Source organism: Eucalyptus grandis, chromosome 3 (genome assembly GCF_016545825.1).
Source record: "Eucalyptus grandis isolate ANBG69807.140 chromosome 3, ASM1654582v1, whole genome shotgun sequence".
NCBI lineage: Eukaryota > Viridiplantae > Streptophyta > Magnoliopsida > Myrtales > Myrtaceae > Eucalyptus > Eucalyptus grandis.
This window is the reverse complement of record NC_052614.1, coordinates 59142187-59162214: the sequence shown is the minus strand read 5'-3', so window position 1 is coordinate 59162214 and position 20028 is coordinate 59142187. Positions and strand designations below refer to the sequence as shown.

The window sequence follows — 20028 nt, the reverse complement described above, 5'->3', positions numbered from 1 at the left end:
CTAATTGCACTACTCTAACCATGTAACATGCAATAACGATTAATTAAATTGCTAATCTATTCTAACTAACCACTTAATCCATACTTAACTTAAAATAATCAACCATTAAGTATAATTAACTCCCTAAGCGGAGATAAGTGAGTAAAATCACTGGATTTGCAAGCCGGTGAGTTCACTTCGACGAAGACGCGGAGACGGGCCACAAACTCCAAAGCGAGGGCACCTTTCAAGGTTTGGAAAGGCTCAAAAATGGGCCAAACAGTGCCCAAAGAACCCTAGGAGCTTTGGTTCTATGTGCTGCTGGATGGAGCGGCTATGAGCAACGGTTAAGGCCAAAACAGTGAGGGTGAAGCAGACGGGGCAGCTGTGGCAATGGCAAGTGTTGACAGCTACTTCGGTGGCTTGGATAGCGATGGCGATGCTTCGAAGAGCTGGACAAAGGGCTCTATAGGGTCAAAATGGCGAGTGAGAGTCTCAAGCACGGGGGACGACCGTGCGGGCTCGTGGACAATGTTGGGCGGCAACGACGGGTGACAGGAAACTCCGGCTAGCGTGTGATGGCTTGGGGGAGCTGCTAGTTCGATTCTCTAGTTTTCCTGAGCTTCAAACTTGCTGGAACGGAGGGAGGCTCAACCGGATGGGGAAGAAGGAGACCAAACTTGCATGGAGGGGCCCACTTCTCTCTCTTTCTATCCCCTTGTCTCCTTGGCTTGACCCCACTTGCTAGCTGGCTTCCTAAGCAGTTTTTCCAGCCACAAGACTTCTTTAGGAAGCCATTGAGATGGTCGAAAAGTGTGGGCATGGGGGGCTATGAAATTAAAGTGTTTTCCCCTCAAATTGGATTCAATCCTCACTTGAATTAACTCAATTTGGCTTCCATAAATTCCATTATCAAGTCCTCGATCAAATTGGTATTTTTTCTCGCCAATAGAACCAACTTGCATCCCAATTGCGTAATAAAAACGGTCCCTTAAATTTTCTAGACAAAAACGGCCCTATATCGACTTTTCACCAAAAATCTCGATTTGCAGAAAAAATCTTCGGAGGATGAGTCGACGTTCCTAAAATGACTCGTGACATGATAAAATTTTTAATTTCTGAAATCGGATTTAAATTTGCGGTTAATTTCAATCGGCGCGATTTTAGCGTGACTTAGCCTATCAAGTAGCTTTCAGAAATTTTTAGTGCAAATGACCTATAGTCGATTTTCTTCGAGCCACAATGAATCTCTTCGACACATTGTCGACTCTCGGTGGTCGTGAAAATCTCGAGGTTTCAAATACGGACACATTGTACCAAAACGACAGAAAAATCAATCTAGTGCCGATCGATGAGAATTTTTCAATTTGGTGGAATCACCCACGTTTAGTCACATATCTCAGTCGAACCAACATATCTCTAATATCTAATCGATCTTTATTATGATGTAATGATCTCTGCAGATGAGCATAGTCGAGCAGTCGATTCCTTATTGAATTCTCAAGTCTATTGCGTTAAAATTTCTTAATGACTTCCCCAGATAGTCTAGTTATATCAGTAGTGATAAGCTCTGAGAATAGCACTATAAGCGCGTAAAGGCCCGATTTATTAAATTGAAAACGGGACTGAAATTCCAAGATGTCATAGATGTACTCAAGAATTAGTGGATTGTCTTTGAGCAAATCGAGCAAAGAAGTCACATTTCCTTCGACTGCTGCTCCACAAAGCCTCATCTCCATTTTTACTCCAAAATGAATCCAAGCTTTCATAATTCGATTTTGCTTTTAACATTTGGCTTTAAGATGGCCATAGAAGTCATCCCCTGGTGAATCAAACATCAACATCCTCACAAGGACCATCTTTTTGTGGACATTTGAAAAATTCTATAAATTTATTGACCAAGTCATTAGCCCATAATATAATATGACATGATTTCAGCCCGAATGAATGTGGTTTTGATTGATGTACATCATGCGTACTAGTGTGAAGTTACAGGTGAAACTACATATGTTTAAAAGTTATGTACATATTGATTTTTATGCTGCCTGTGACTTGGCATGGATGTATAAGCTTCTACAATGCATAGAATGTCTTTTAGCCTAATGTTATGGTCTGTTATTGGTAATAATACCAAGTGTGTTTAAAAGTTATGTCGGTGCTGATTTATATGCGGTTTGTGGCTTGGTTTCTAGATCCGACATTGGTTCTGTGTACTTATAAGCATGAGAATTAGTTGTATAAGGTTTCGGAGTAGATAAATTGATGTTATTTCGTCTACTGTCGTGCTCCATCCGTGGCAAATAGTTATGTTCTCTCTGAGGATCGGGCTTTCACATGAATTTTGAACTATCGAGGCTGGGTCCATTTAATATACAATATCAATTTGGGCCGGCCGGGAAAGAACACTATACTTGGACCCTATCCACTAGCCCTGAGAATCTTCGACGTTTCATTAAATTCAGGTCTCTATTTTGGTTTCTGTATTCGGTGGGTGAACAGGAGCCAATAGCCACTATTGAGCCACATCTCAGTGAACCGAACATGCTCGGTCAAATGACAATATCCAGTAATTTATTCCCACTTTCTCCGATATAAGGAAAAAAAAACAATATTCTTTTTCCCAAAGAAAAAAGTATAATTATAAGAAGGTGGGATCTCGGTTCATTTCTAGGAAATGCTAACCCGAACGACAGGGGTTGCTCGAACCTTATCTAGCCAAAATATTTTGTTTTGAAAAGTCCAAAAAGTTGCACGTTCAAATATGGCGTCGGATGTGGCAGCGCATGTGCTAAGATTCGCGGCCAGCATCGTTCACGAGGAGGAAGAAGACAAATTGAGAACAAAAAATGTGCGATGAGCGCGTATGAGCTGGCTAAAAAGTTGTTAATTTGCCAATTTAAAATTGGTAATCATCACGTCTACCGTATATATATATGCGCCCACACACACACATATTCTTTTTGAACATCTTCATGTCGATACATCTTCATCTTCACATAGGAGATAATGAATAAATTCTATTACACAATTATCTCTAAATAAATAATCACATCCAGAGGTGAATAAAAAAAAAATCCTTGATATTGACATTAAAGATGATATAAAAGGAGAATATGACTGAAAACCCCAAACTATACACCTTATATATTTTTGTTTGATTTATGGACATGTATTGCATACCTAGAAGCTAGCACGTTCTTTAAAAAAAGTCTCATGTGAAGGTCCATTATTTATTTGCGCATTTGCCTTTATGGTCTTCCAAGGAGTTTAAAAAATTTGAACTTGTTCAAAGTTGTCGGGCATTCAAACTAATCCTCGATCTTAGTTAAATAGACGTATATGGTTTGAACGATAACACCCTTCACCGGTTGCTCCTTTGCTAATAAAGAGCATTAGCTGGAAAAAATAATAAACTTTTGATCTTAAAGTGAGCCAACCATGTTCATGCATATTGGTTGGCTAGTTCATACTGAAAACTTCAGCGCCGCTCTTAGCTAAAGCCAAACCACATCCACCTTTTTCTATAGCGGGGAGAGAGAGAGAGAGAGAGAGTAAACGAATATACAATTATACGTTTTGCTTCTAAAAAAAAGTGAAACAGAACCACTTCACATAAACAAAATGAGAGAGTCAATCAATTCCTGCAATAATTGCAATTAATAATTGGAAAAAGAAATGCCGTCACTTGACCGTGAAAAGATATGGAAATATGATGAAAACATCCAATTTCCTTTGTTTTTCTTCTTTGCTTTTTCTTAAGATTTTTATTTTTTGAAAATTATGAAAATAATTTTTCATATTGTAATTGCTCTATAAAGTGCAACATTAGCATTTAATGGTCACATCAACATCTCTATTGAAATTTTAATGGAATAACCGACTAAAAAAGGTATACAGCTTAGGAATCCAATCGTACAAACAAAACATTGAGAGACCTGATTATACAAAAATTTAGGGATTTGACGCCTTTATCTCAAATGAAAAAAAAAAAAAGGAAAAAAAAAAAAAACTTCGGATTGGTCTTTGTGGGGAAAATTACTCAATTGGTCCTCAACTTATTTCACAAATGCCAATTTAGTCATAAATTTTCCAAATTTGCCAATTTATTTTTAAACTTATGATGAAATTCCAATATAATATTTCTGATCAATTTCCACTGGAAATTGATGATGTGATGTTGTGCCATATGGGATAGCTAGTAATGATTGAACCACCACATTACCGATTTCTAAAAAAAATCAAATGAAAGGATTATATTGGAACTTCACACAAAGGTTTAGAACTCAATTAATCAAATTTAAAAATTAAGATTGAATTGGTGTTTATATAATAGATTTATGATTAATTGGACAATTTCCTCTCCTTTATGGTCTTCCAAGGAGTCTTTAAAAAATTTCCAAACTTGCTAGAAAGCCTTGGATACCTTCACCGGTGTCTATTTGTCAATGCAGAATGTTAGGTGGGAAATGGTTAATTAGATATGACTTCAAAGTGAGCCTGCCAAGTTTTTGAGGTATTGGCACTCACTTGGCTACTTCATATCTAAATCCTCACCTCATTTCTTAGCTAGGCCACGCCACGCCATCCTCTTTTTTTTTTTCTTTAGGATAGAGAGCAATCTGAAAGTGACAAGCTTCTTAGCTATGGCGGCATCAAGAGGTGAATACCAAGTGTTTTTGAATTTCAGAGGACCCGATACACGATATGGGTTCGCGGACTTCCTCTACCATGACTTGGTAGACGCCGGAGTCCATGTTTTTAGAGACTACGAAGAACTCCGAGTTGGGGATGTTATTGGCGGAGAGCTTTTACGAGCTATCGACAACTCAATACTTTACATACCCATTTTTTCCCGAGCTTATGCTTCAAGTAAGTGGTGCCTCCGTGAGATTGCGCACATAGTAGACAGCGTGTCTAAGTCAGATGGTAAAAAAAGTATTCTTCCCATTTTTTTCCATGTGGAACCTGAGAGTGTTAAACTTAAGACTCCTCTATATAGCAATGCTTTACTAAAACATTCAGAGAAGTTTCCGAAGGAAGTCGAGGCATGGAGAAAGGCTCTTGCAGAAGTAGGTAAAATCAAGGGATGGAACGTGGAAAAGGACCAAAGGTAATGTTCTTTTAAGATCCCTCCCCACTCGTTTCTTTTTCCTTTTCTATGCGATGCAATATTGCCCTGTGAAATTATTTTTTATTTTTATTTTCTTAACGGAAAATATTGGAAACAAGTGCTAATCGCCGCTCTCGTTCAACCGCACATCCTCTGCTTTCAACATCTTCCCTAAATTTTTTCCCTGCGATGTCAGTAGCTTCAATGACATGAACCTTCGTATTCCTTTTAAACATATTTTCCTCTTCACTGTCTCGTAAGGCTACGAAATATTCAACAGCACCCATTGAAATGCTTGTTTGAGATGATTACCAAAATCAACTTCAGATCTTGCATTCATATATACAATTGGCATCTTCGGACCTTATAATGAGAATGTCAGTTTCCCTTTTCCATTTATAGGGAAAAGAGCATTTGGTGTCTACCTTATTTTACACATTTCTGAGTACTCCTCAAGAAAGGTGGATCACACAATGAAACGACCCCATTTTAACACATTTGGTGTCAAATGATTTTTATTTATTTTACACATTCAGTTCCAATCCCAATTTTAATCCGAACTTTTTTATCTGAAAAATTATTACCAATTTTCAGTTGAATCCCAAATTTGGCCCTACTAACCCTCCGTCCAAGTCACCGTTAGTTGTGCAACATGGTATTCCATGTCAGCAAGAGCAAGCTGACATAAAAAGACTCCAAAACGACTCAAACTGGGAAAAATATGAAGCAATTAGGGCTCAATTTTTTCGATTCGTCAAACCTATAGCCTTGAGAGAGAATGATCTCGCGTTTGTCCCTCGCTCTCTCACACAGATTCACTCTCGATCTGTCTTCATAACTCGCACTCTCGCACCAACAAGACAGAGGATGGTTAATGCTAGACTAAAGTGGCCATGCTCTATTTACTTGTTGCTTCTCTCTCTATCAGGGGTATAAGTATTATCTTTTTAAGCTTCTGTGCAATTATATTTACTTGCATAAGCTAGTTCAAGCAATTTGGCATATTAAGTTTCCGGTCGGTAGCACGAATGTGATTCACACCTATCACTTATAAAACTTGAATCCACTTTTCTGTAATTTCACAGCATTCTGGTCAACGTCATCGAAGTGCAAAAGTGAGATACAATGCTAGTTATTGGCAAAGTTTTTAACTGCAACTTTTTTTGTGTAACTGGCTTGATCCCAAATGCTTTTTGATGAAATCGCAACTTGCTTTGAGCGACCAAGCGCGAGGCTGTGCAACAGAGTGAGTGACCGAGCACAAGATCTTTCTCTGTCAAGATTGTAGATTAGACTAATCGAAGAAATCGAGCCCTAATGGCTTCAAATATCACGCTGTTTGAAGACCATAGCTACCGTGTTGTTTTGGAGAGTACTTTCATGTAAACTTGCTAACGTGGATTTTAACGTAGAAATGCAACACAGGACCATTAACAGCAACTTTGGAAGGAGAGTTTAATGGGGCTAGATGAGGCATTCAAATAAAAGTTAGCGACTTTTTCAGATTGAAAAGAAAAAAAACTTCAGGTCAGAATTAATACTATATCAAAATTTGGTACTTTTTTTAGGTTATTGGGTCATCGAAACTAAGATTTAGTGAAGAAAAATCATGTCTAATACTAAATAGAAAATCGAGAGCATCCCGAGAAAGAACATGTAAAGAATGATAGAGTCATCATCTCAAGGCCTCGAGCTCTGTGGAGCTCGCAGAGGACCAAATCGAGGGCGGGCAACCTCAATTTGGACTGGACCGAAGGCAACGACCACTGCTAACCTCCAATCCGAGGTCCGCGACAGCGCGGAGGCCTCTGAGTGGTGTGGCCCCGTGCACAGGGGAGAGATACACGCACGTTGTAGGAGATACCAAAAGATTGGCGCCGGTACAGGCACCGGACAAATAGACAGATTGGCTGCGGCTGAAGGTCACTAGGAGAGTGATGATGGTATTTTTGATAAGAAAATGGCAATTGGATTAATAGGTATGGTGCTAGATGCAATTTGAAAGAATGTGAAAATTGGGGATTCAATTTGTATATTGTGAAAATTGATTAATATGCTTATCGTCATTCATCAATAAAACAGATAATTTAGCTCTCAATTGATAAATTTAAATCAGCATATGGTGAATTAGCACCTAGTATACATTATTATAGCATGTGGGCACCCATTAGCTTCTCCAATGTAAACGAGCTGTTTTTGCACAAATTCTTTAGAGTTGGCAATCTCCTATGCTTTCTGGTTATGTAGTTAATGAGACCAACATGTCGCTTGAGAATCTTAAAATTATTTAGCCAAAAGATGGAGTTATTGGAAAGAAAAAGGGCATCTCCATTGCTTTTAATATTGACAAGGAAGTCAATCTTAAATAAATAAATTAAGAAACAATGATTTATACTGTTAATTCTATGGATTCGGTAAGGTGCAAGTCAAAGCTTAGGTAAGTGGTCCAAACATTGGAATGTTTTTGGTTGGTGGTGTGGATAATCAAATATGTGCGCATATCTTTATTCCATAATCACCAAATTCAACCCGTGGGAATGGGGTCTCTTGCTTTTCAATTTTGAACAAATCTTAATGTGATACAGCTCTTTAAATTCCATTATACTTGACGTAAGCAGATCCATAAAAGACTTACATGCATGAGTTAATCCATTACAAATATTTTGGGCTTTTCTTTTTTTGTTTTGTTTTAGTTTTTGGGGATTATAGTTTTTTTTTGCCAGACTCAGTTCATGATTCTACTATTGCAAGTGCTGAAATTGTTTCAAAGCTTAGCTATAAATGTCGAAATTTTTCTTATGCACAATGTAGTAGCCACTTTGGTAAATTTGGTCATCGTATAAACCAATACTATAGTTTGCCGAAATTTCTATAATCATATATGAAAAACCTTATTAAGTGAATTCTACTAGATTAGCCTATACTAATCACACTGTGTATTTAGATATCGTTCATGATGTGCTTCAATCTTTTCAAGTTAAAATTTTGACAATCCCACTTGTGATGCGTACGTATGAAATCTATGAAATCGATCTGGTTAGCTAATGACAGCGCTTTGATTTTGTGGCAGCCAAGCAGAAATTGTCAAATTGGTTGTTAAAAATATTTTGGAGAAGTTGGAGATAAAACAAAAATCAGTGACCGAACATTTAGTTGGACTTGTTGATCAAGAAAGAGACTTGGCAGAGTTATTAGATGTCAAAAATCCTGATGTTCGGCTCATTGGAATTTACGGAATGGGTGGTATTGGAAAAACAACTTTTGCCAAATACATTTTTAATAAAATATATTCCCACTTTGGAAGGTGTTGTAGCTTCCTTGAGAATGTTCAAGAAATCTTGTTGGCTAAGGATGGCATGGACCGATTGCTAAAGAAAGTACTATCTGACATTGGTGGTTCTGGATATGTAGAGAAAGTTGAGGACAAAGAAAAAAGAATGCAGAGACTTCGAGAAATACTCTGCACTAATAAGGTCCTTGTGGTTCTGGATGATGTTAACAATAAATGGCTCATTAAAGAACTAACAGAAAATTATTCATTACATTCAGGAACTAGGATAATCATTACCACAAGAGACACAACTATTTTGCAAGTTGATGAATTTAAAGGTAGAATTCTACAATATGAGATGCCAAAGATGGGAAATAATCTTGCTCTTCAGCTTTTTTGTCGGCATGCCTTTGGTACAGACTTTCCTTCGAATAATTATCGATCACGTTCAAGTGATATTCTCTCACTCTTGGGAGGGCTCCCTTTGGCAATTAAAGTGGTTGGTTCATTACTTAAGGGAAAAGATGATTTTTTTTGGAATGAGACGTTGGATAGGTTAAGAAAGGTACCTGAGAAAGAGATTCAAGAGAAGCTGAAGATTAGCTATGATGGCCTAGACGAATATCAGCAACAAATTTTTCTCGATATAGCATGTTTCTTTTCCAATGAGAAAAAGACCGATGCAATTTACATGTGGACTGATTGTGATTTATATCCCCAAAGAGGAATTCATGTCCTTACTAGTAGGTGCTTGATAAAGATATTAGACAATGACACATTTTGGATGCATGATCAATTAATTGAATTGGGAAGACAACTTGTTCGTCAAGAAAGTCCAAGTGACCTTGGAAAGCAAAGTAGGTTGTGGATTGCAGAAGAGGCTCTCAAAATTGTAAAAGCCCAAGAGGTAAGTAAGAAATATCCCATTTTCAAATGGAACTTGTATATCATGGCATAAAGAATTCTTTGTTGTTTAGGATCTTTTTTTCAGTAAGAAATATCCCATTTACAAACTTCTCCACATCATTGCAAAATTCCACTTGCAGAATAAGGACAAGGTGGAAGCGCTTGAAATTCGAGGATGGAATGACTCCATAGAGATTACAAATGAAGAGTTAGAGAGGTTACAAAACCTGAGATTCCTCAAGTTACATAATGGAACTTTTGTTGGAGACTTTGCAATGTGTCATTTAAAGTTGAGATGGATTTCTTGGCATTCTCCCGATGAGGATTTTAGGGCAGAGAATATGTATTTGGGTCATCTTCTTGTTTTTAAGTTGGACGCTAGTGGCTTCGCAGATAATTCAAAAGCATGGGACTTGATCAAGGTAAATAACATTTCTCAATTCCAGTCTAATGTTCTTGGTGTGTACTATGAAATGATTCTTACACTTGACATTCCATCCATTTTTACAGATGGCACAAAAATTGAAAGCTCTATCTCTTACTTGGTGTTATCGCATAACAAGAATTCCAAACTTATTTGAATGCTTGGGTTTAGAGAGGTTGAATCTTGCACACTGCGATAGGCTAATAGAAATTGGAAACTTCATTGGAGATCTACGGTCGTTGATTGAGTTAAAGATTGAAAACTGCAATGGTCTTACAAATTTGCCTAAAAAAGTGGGGGCACTAGTGATGCTTAAGTGCTTCTCATTGTCTGGTTGTTCTAGGTTGAGAGAACTTCCAGACTCACTTGGGAATTTAACCTCATTGATAGAGTTAGACTTATCATGTACAGGCGTTGCCAAGCTTCCAAACTCCGTTGAAAAGTTAAAGTCATTACGCATATTGCGATTATCAAAAGATGGATTACTTTCTCAGGAGCATCATGTTTGGTGTTTACCTAGTGGCATTAGTGTTTTGGAAAATCTTGAAGAGCTAGATCTCTCCGGGCATGATGAAATGGAAGGTGAAATTCCTATAGGAATGGGAGATCTGTCACGTTTAAGAATCCTAAATTTAGAGGGCACTCGTATTTGCAAAATTCCAAGGACAATCAACATGCTTCACCTCCTCCAAACACTAAACTTAAGAGGTTGTCATGTGATCAAAGTGGTGCCAGAACTTCCCACAAGTTTGACTTGTCTACTCATTGAATCTAGATCATTGCTCTCGGTCCCCAATCTGTCAAACCTTACTAATTTGGTTGAACTGCTACTAAGTGATGGCTCTCGTAACATAGGCAAATCAAATCTAATCACAGGATGCAACTTGTGTTGGATGGGGAGGCTATCTAGGTTGAAAAGGTTAGATTTAAATTTGTTAAATTTCCCTGCACCTTCAGAGTTGGTTTCTCTTTCTCATCTGGAAGAGCTTACCTTGTCTCATCTAGCCCTAGAAACTCTTAAGGAGCTTCCCTCCTCTCTGCTGAAATTGATTGTTAAATTCTTTAGCATCAGGATGGCAGAGTCACTTCCCTCTTGCTTGATATTGAGCAATTTGTCGACTTTAGAGTTCTACTCTGCTGAAGTGGAAAACATTCCACTCGATGGACTTCCACAATTGGAGACCTTAATCATTCACGATTGTAAACTGCTTCAGAGATTGTTCATTCCGTTGGAATTAGGAAAGCTACGGCAAGCATGTGTGGCTTGTTGTCCAGAGCTAGTTGCGATAGAAGTTGCGGATCTTTCAAAATCATTGGAATTCTTCTCCATTTTACGGTGCATATCTCTGAGAAGAGTGAATGGCCTAAACAAGCTAAAGTCTCTACGATACCTGAAGGTCAAAGAGTGCATGTCAAGTTTGATTGATGCATCTTGCACAAATCTAGCAGATAAGTGCTACGTTGTTATAGAGTGTGGATACTCTATCAAAGGTTATGCTGCGAGCTTCCAATTTGGAAAATCTACGAAGCGTTACAAAAAGGCGACCCTTCCGGATACATCAAATAAGGTGCGACATATTTTTCATCAATGTACAATAGACATATGTGAATGCTTGGGTTTGAAAATTGATTTGTTCTCATTCTAGCATAATGCTATAATTCGGTCAAACTACATAAATTGTAAAAAGTCAAATATTATTATGAAATTTAGACCGATGAAATTATACTTTTTTTTTTTAATCAAACGACGATAAGCTATAGGAGATGATCTATAAATAAATTCAAAAACGACATATTTTCTAAATCAAATGAAAAAAAAAAAAAAATCTATCAGTGATATAAGTTTAGATACATTAGTGTTCTTTTAATATGTTTTTTTTTCAATTCAAAATGTTATTACCAAGAATACAATAAATTGTAACTTTAAATTTATTTCTTGTTATATAGTTTAGTGTTGGATATTATGTAACATGATATGTGCTTATTTTGATGTCATAATGTCTAAAAATAATTGCCCTCTTGAACTTTGACTCTGTTACAAAGAGTTATAGATTACCTCCTCACAATCGCCCCACCCAAAAATACTTTGATATATGTGGCATCTATTAGTTTTTCAGTTTGCATAGCAGTTAAATTTGACCTAAAATGGACTAACTCATATTTCTTGATCGAATTTTCTCAACTAATTTGATAAAACATGCATGATTCTCCATTTTGTTAACTTCGTAAACCATGTAGTAGATGTTACTTTGTTCAAGATTGGTTAGTCCATTTTCAGCTAACATCTAATAATGGCCATACAGACGGAAAAAAGTAATGGTTGAAACAAAAATGAAAGTTTGGGGAGTAATTTATAACTTCATAAAGTTTGCACGCTATGATATCTTCAAGGTGCGAAGCAATAGTGCAAGGGAACAATTATCCCTAATGTTTCATAAAAGGCTGACCATAGAAGTTAAGGGTGCGCATGTTAACCATTCTATTTTTAGCCAGATCTATTTTTCTATTCCTAATAACAGGTTTGGAACAAAAAGTCATTTGATAATGCAATTTTATTTTTCTCTTTTTGGAATAAATTTTTAGTCTAGAAATATGTTTAAAACAAAAATGAGAAGAATTCTTATCTTTTTTAAAATGAAAGATTAAAAACTCTTTTCACCACTTGCCCTCACTACTAATCGATGCCCACCCACCACCGCCCGTCACCGCCCACCACCCACTGTTGCTTGCCCGACTCCCACCCCTGCCTATCGGTCGATTAGGAAGGAGAAATTTTATGTTGTTATCAAATGAATTTTTATTTTAGAAACAAAAATTCTGTGTTGCAATCAAATGAATTTTTGTTCTAAGAACATAAATTTTGAGTCTTTTTCACATGCATCTTTTTGCTCAGAAATTTGTCTAGGAGTAGAAAGAGAAAAATCTATTTCGAGGTAGAAATTGTGTCTAGAAATATAGTGGTTATTATTCGCATCCTCTAAATCAAATATTGATTAGATTAAGGACTTTTTTAAATTTGGAACTTTCATCAGATATCTTTACCCATTACTTTCATTAGATGACCTAATATCTTCTGTTGAAGCAAAATGGAAATTAAACATGAGTGGAATATGAATATGTACTCGTGCTAGTAAAGAAAGGAATATAATTTAAAAGAAAATCTTATTTGTTAGAGGAAGCTAGAGTAAAAATAATTAGAATGATTGTTTTTGCCTCTCTCTTTAATAATTCTGTTAGAATGTGTACGCAATGTAATTCAAAGCTAATTTATCCACTTCTAATCATTGTTTTACATATTTGTTTGCTATTTTGCTAGTGCATGCATTCTTTACTAGGCTTGACTAGTTTTCTATTTTTGGCCACAAGGGGGCTTGACTAGGGGTGATCGGGTCCAGGATGGGTAGGGTCTAGACCCGGACCCTATACCCGACCCTATTATAACCAGTTCCCCTTTTTTGAACCCTATACCCGACCCTGTTTGTATTGGACCCTGTACCTAACCCACCCTGTTTTTTCAATTCAGTTCCAAGGTCAACCCTGTTTCCATTAGAACCTGTTTTGCAATCTCCTGATATCCTATACAACTTTGAATTTTATATTAATACTCCAGAAAATAACGTAATCCTCCTAATTTGTATCGAAACATTAAGCACTTGTAATAAATAAATACATGAGCTTTTTTTTACTAAACGAAAATTTAAGTATCCACATGGCTAATTATAATAAATAAAATTATAATGCAAAGAATTAGCAACAAACATGAGTCTAATATTAGTCTTATTCCCTCAACTACTACATAAAGCTATTCATTTATGTAAGCATAACTCCTCCTACAAAAAAGAAATTAGGGGAGCCAATCCACATGGTACACAAGAATTTGGCGGCGATGAACACCATTTGTCCGTCGAACGGTGCGAGAGGGAGTCAATTAGGGAGGGAAGCAAGTGAGGAAGATGAACGACAAATGAGGAGTGCCGTGCGTGTTTGAGAGAGCCAAGAGGAAAAACCCCATGTGATTGTGAGAGTGAGAATAGAAATAAGAGGAAAAAAAATAGGGTTTGGACCTATACTTACAAAACCAGTTCCCAAACCAGTTCCAAAACAGGTCCAGGAACCGGTTCTTGGGTGGGTAATCAATCGGACCCAGTTCCCGAACCGGTTTAAACCGATTTCGAATTTTGGGAACCGGTTCCTGGACCAGTTTCAACGGAAACTAGTTCTCGACCCTATTTTCCGGGTGGGCCGGTCCGATTCCCGAGTATACCCGGTTCTGTTGCACACCCTTAGGCTTGACTAGTCGACTATGCTCTTTTGCACCATGGCAGATTGGCGCCGAGCAGGATTCACATATTTTGGGAAAAAGTCCTAAACCAATTATATTGATATTAATTTAATCATAAATCTTTTAATTGTCCTAATTTAATTCTAAACCTTTTGACCTAGAGCTAATCTAGTCCTTTTGATTAATTTTGGCTAGATATTGCGAAAGTGGACGCTAGTTGTCCTGTGTCGCACGACTAGCACTAACATAGACACTTTTTGGTAATATTTTAATAATTTTCTATGTTTTCCTCCCCTTTTTGCCGATGGCCAGCAAGGCCATAGCTCAAGAGGATTGGCCTTGCCTGAGTGAGGGTGGCTCTCGTCACCACAGTCGACGATCAACCTCCCAAAGGCGAAGGTGAGCACCAGCATTGCAATGGGCTTTGCATTGGCCCAGGCGATGCTCAACAAGGCCGTCTTGACTTGGGTGAGGTTCAGTCATGTCAAATTCCTTACCAAATCTGACAAGGCCCAACATCGTTGAGTGTCACTTGGGCAAGGGCTGGCCTTGTCGGATCTCAACCTCACTTAGGTGATTGGCCCCCTCGCCAAATCCGGCAAAGGCGGCCTCATTAGTGCTTGCCCTCACCTTGGTGAGGACGACTATCGCCTATGGTGGCGAGGGCTACCCTCGCCAGCCATGGCCTTGTTGGTCATTGTCGATAAAGGGAGGAAAAAAAGAAAAAAAATGAGAAAAAAATCGAAAATGTTCACATCGGCGCCAGTCATGCCACATGAGATGGCTAGCATCCTTGTCAGTAAAATTTACTCAAAATTAGCCGGAATAACTGAATTGACTCTAGGTTTAAAGATTCAAAACTAAATTGGCACATAAAAAAGGTTTAGAACTAAATTGGCATCAATACAATAGGTTTAAGATTTGTTTGACTCTTTTCACCACATGCTTAATAGTACATGATTATTTCAAAGTAAACTAAAGAACATATTGCTTGAAAGAATAGTCATATAGTATGTGAGTTATACTAGTGATGATATTATTTCACTAAAACGTGCAACTTATGACGAACTGGGACGCTAATTAATTGTGAAGCATACTACTTTAGATTATGAAAGAACAGAACGACATATAGACTTTCATAAAGCTGATTTGAAATAATGTATCCCATGGTTATGGTTTTTTATTTTGGGAAGTGGAAAATAAGTGAATTTATGTTAGTGTTATAATTGAAAAAAATAATTAACATTATTAGATAGTACATGAAGTAGGAAAAATTGTCCAAAAAGTTCAAGTCTATTGCACTTTTACCAATTTAATCTTAAACTTTTCAATTTTTCCAATTGAGTCATAAATCTTTTCACCATTTGCCAATTAAGTCTATTCGGCTAATTTTGGGTTAAAATTGCTGATGTAGACATCTGTCTTCTTGGACCGGTTGGCGTTGACGTGAATAATTTTTAATAGTTTATATTATTTTAATGATTTTTTTCTTCTTCTTTTTTCCTTTCCTTTTCCTTTTGCTGGTGAGTGGCCATTGGCCACGTGCGATGGTCGAGTACTTGGGCAAGGGTTAATGTCATCCACCACGGGCGAGGCTCGACTAAGCAAGGGCTCACTTGACCGACCCTTGCCTAGGCTAGGGCAACTTCACCAGCTTTGGTGAGGCCTCACATGGGTGAGGCTAAGCCCCGACGAGGGGAGGCCTCTCCCAAGCTAGATCTAGTGAGGCTAAGCAAAGGGAGCCCTTGTCAAGGCTCCGCTAGCCGTGGTGGCTATGGCGACCCTTGCTCATGGCGGGCAATAAGGACCCTTACCTAAGTGATGTCAAGCTTGCCTAACCATGGTCAATAGCTACCCATCACTTGTGGCTAGTGGCCGGTCACCGACAAAAGGATTAAGAAAATAAAAATAAAAATAAATAAAATCAGAAAAAAGTAATAAAAAGTCGAAAAAATACTAAAATACTATAAAAAAAAATTGTCAACGTAAGTGTTGGCTGTGCCACGGAGGACTGACGTCCATATCAAGCAAATTCTAGCCAAAATTGGCTAAATTGACTCAATTGGCAAAATGTAAAAATGTTTATGACTCAGTTGGTAAAATTGAAAATTTTATAATTGAATTGATAAAAATTGCAATAGATTTATGACTTTTTGAATAATTTTCTCACATGAAGTATGATAGAATTATGCAAAAAGAATACATTAATGTAATTATAGTGAAAATAGATGAATAATTAAAGTTCACTATATAGAGGTGTAGTGGAACGAAACATGTAACTTTCTTCGAAGAAATAAAATAAGCAAATCGATCTACTCTCTACCTTACTAGACCTACATATAATATAAGGGTGTTTCCAACGGTGAGGTGTTTCCAACAATTTTTTATAATTGTCGGAGTGAACCCTCTCCACGGAATTATAAAAATAGCTTTTTCTCTTTTACTCAACACATCTCTCTCCACAAACCAATCAAACAAATTTCTGCGTGCAATGACTCGAAATATTTCATTGCCTTAAGTTCTTTAATTTTTTTTTTTAATGGAACAAAGTGGAATTTCCCTTGATTGAGAGAAAAACAATTTCTTTGAGATTTGACTCCATTAAAATTATTTCACATGTGAGACCGACCAAATCTTTCCTAAATTCCACAACAGCGGATTTCGATATCCAAGAGGAATTGTATGTTTATCTCTTGTCATCTAAATCATTGATCTCTTGGCCAATTAGTGGATCAGTTTAATTGGAAATAAATTAGGACATGTCAAATAGAAAAGGACGAATCCAGATCAAAGTATCATCCCTCTGATGTTGACCAGGAGGAATATCAAGAAGTTCTGCCGCGATCGCATCTTCAAAATGTGTTGCACCTTTTCCTCACGCCATTCCTTGGTAACCTGATAAATTAACTCAGAAAAAAGCTCAGGATCATTCTCCTTAACGGGTCCATAGAAAAGAACCTCCTGAAGCCAAGCTTTGATACGCTCCTTCCATTTCCGACCCTCCACCTAACAAAGGGAGAAATGAAATCTCCGTCCTTATTAGACTTTGCCATTTTCAAGATACTCGATGCCCTTCTTGGTGCGGGCCAAAAGTCCGTACGATGGAAATATATTCCTTTCAAAATCTTGCTGCATCCCTCAATCGGAATTGAATGCAAGAGCAAAGTGTCTACTCGCTCGTCAAATCTTTGTGCCATGTGGAAAATGCAAGCAATTTAGGAAATAATAAATTGCACAGCAACGCTTTTTCAATTTCTATTGATAATCTTGTTCGTTTGCTTGCCGCGTTTGTTAAAATGCAAGGACAAAGAAGGCGGCGGCTGCCACAAGGAGGCAGAGATCATCGGCGGATGGGGAAAGTGGAAGGCCAGAGGATGGAGTTTCGGGGGCATGCGGCTATGGTCAGTGTGTGTATGGGGAGCGAACGCACTTGTTTGCACTCGACTCCCGCAAATTTTCAGTAATAAGGACCCAAATACTTGCCCTATCTTGTGAGGCGAGAAAAAGAATTGGTGTAGATGAGAAGAGAGGATACGCTAAAGAGTAAAACATTGATGAGTTAAGGGGTCAGTTGCCGTATCTACCGTCTCGTCGGTCATATATTACGAAATTGCTGCCACTTTCTTTTTCTTCTTTGTTTTGTTTGTTCCTTTCTTTTGGTCCCTTTCTTGTCTTTGCTCGAGAAATTGCTTTGGTAGGCAATCTCCTCAAAGCCCTCTCTTAGTCCTGAATTTGGCTTTGCGTTCTTGAACCCCCTGATTCACATCACCAACCCTTCAATTCCCCCAATAAATTAGTTTTTATTTTCAAGAGATCCATCTTCATCCTCATCACCCTCTTCTTGATGTCTGAGATCGATGTCTCCAATTCCGTGTGAAATCCTTCTCTGTGGGTACACAATTTCCTCTTGATTCAAGCGCACCCACCTTGTTCAGTCCTTCTCAGTCGTCTTCCTCTACTGGCTCAACCATATCTCGTCATTTAACCCTCAATTCCTGCTAATGTATGTAATAGCTATCCCATCTGAATAAATCTGAAGCCAAGTACCATCTGGGGTTTTGATCTAATTTCATATTCTGCCCCAATTAATTGCTCTGAAAAGGAGAGAATTCTCTGCACAAAGCACGAGAATTTCGCAGAACTCCGTAGTTTGTATCTGCATAAATGGCATCTCCTAGCGGGACATCTTCAGGGGTCATCCCTGGTTCAGAACTCGGCCTCCGGGAAGGACTCGCAGGTCGTGATGGACCAGAAGAAGAGGAAGAGAATGATCTAGAACCACGAGTCCGGATGAGGAAGCAGGAGCACCTGGACAAACTGCCGGATCAGGTCGCCCAGCTGAACAAGGAGAAAACACCGGATCGGGACCAACATCAACATCACCGCACAGGCACAGCATTACTTGAGCATTTAGGCTGAGAACTCTGTGCTGAGAGCCCAGGCGGGTGAGCTCAGCCACAGGTTGGAGTCACTGGATGAGATCATCGAATTCTTGAATGCGAGCAATGGAGCTTTGGATTGGGGTTGCCCACGATACCAAGAAGCTGACGAAAGGGAATCTCACCGCGCATTCGAGCAGGTGCTTGCCACGTCTCATTATTGGTTGGTAGTGAAATTTGTCTTCTTTTAATTTTAGATTTCAGAATTTATTTATTTTGTGAAAAATGAATAATTTAAAAATATCTTTTAAAGATAATTTTTTTATATCACTTATAAAAATGAATGAACCAAGAATATTTTCATCTTTCATGAAAAATATTTTATTGATAATAAAAAATATACTATTTAATTATTTTTATCATTTATTTGATCCTTTTTAGCATGAAATTATTATTTGAGAAAACTAGATGACTGGTGCGGATATGGAACGATGCTACGAGCCATTGTACGGATGGACAATCAAAGATAAAGTTGGTATGTTCTGAAGAATCTCATAAAAGAGAGGCGAATTACATTCAAAATTAGCATTATTCATGAGTAAATTTTATCTACAGTGAACCCCCCTCACTCTAATGCTCCAATCATGCGATTTTTCAATGTTCTTGACATTTCTTTTTCTTTTTTTCCCATTTTAATTCGCTTTAGTCAATTTGTGTGCGGAAGTTTATACTTGCTCATTCATTTGCCTCGGGCTAACCAAACACCTAGTTACGGTCTAATTAGGCCCTGCGGCTATTTAATCACAAACTGGACAATTGTACGTTTTATAAAGTCTCTACCTAAACCCTAATATCAAGTGAATGACGTTATTCGTTTGATCAGTGTAATTTCGTTTGTTCTTCATGCATTTGCTTTTTCAGCACCTTAAATTCTAGTACTCATCTTTCATTTATTTCAAATTTCGAGCCTATTAATTTCTTGTCAAATCAATGAAAAAATCATTTCACAAAAAAAAAAAAAAAAAAAACCAAAATCAAACTTTAGATGGAAGATATCTCACTTCCTAAGTAAATTTGCATTTTTGGTGAAATAGAATGTATTGTCATTTTCAATTGATAGAATATTTAAATATTAAATCATATTTTCGCCTAGACAACTCCCATCATATCCCACACTTATCTAGAAATATGAACTCTCTCTAAAGGATTTTAACCCTCAGTTTGATTTTCATGAAAAAATTTGGATATAGATTTAGTTTCTATAGAAACATGACTTGGGTTGGCAAAAATCAAACACGATTCAATAAATGCCTGAATGCACATAACGTGTTGTAGTCCCTAACATGCGCTGCAAGTCGCATATTTTAGTACAGACAAGCCAACCCTGATTGTTCAAGTGCTTCAGGCGCGTCTCTCCTCCCAGTGCATTCGCATGCTCGGAGCCTTTGCTTCCTTTGTTCTTGTTTTCCCGGTTAGATTTGCTAATCTCATTCCCGATCAATGGAAAATTCGAGTGAACTTTCGAACTGCACATGGCGGATTAGGACTGAAATGTGCATTCTTGCGTTCAGTGTGGTATATTGCTTTAATGGGGAATGCTTTGGCGATTGATCGGCGACGGATATTATGGGGAATGCGATTAATGCTGCGGTTTATTCTGTTTTGGCTATTCCGAGC

At 37.7% G+C, this 20028-nt stretch overlaps 1 protein-coding gene across 1 annotated transcript; it reads left to right on the top strand.

Annotated features, from left to right (window-relative positions):
• Positions 1-4622: 4622 nt before the first annotated feature.
• Positions 4623-18391, top strand: LOC120292014 (disease resistance protein RPV1-like). Its single transcript, XM_039309860.1, has 7 exons — positions 4623-4905; positions 5002-5089; positions 8160-9267; positions 9407-9688; positions 9777-11258; positions 17276-17373; positions 18151-18391. The coding sequence occupies exons 1-7, from the start codon at positions 4623-4625 to the stop codon at positions 18389-18391; spliced, it is 3582 nt and encodes a 1193-aa protein (XP_039165794.1).
• Positions 18392-20028: the final 1637 nt, after the last annotated feature.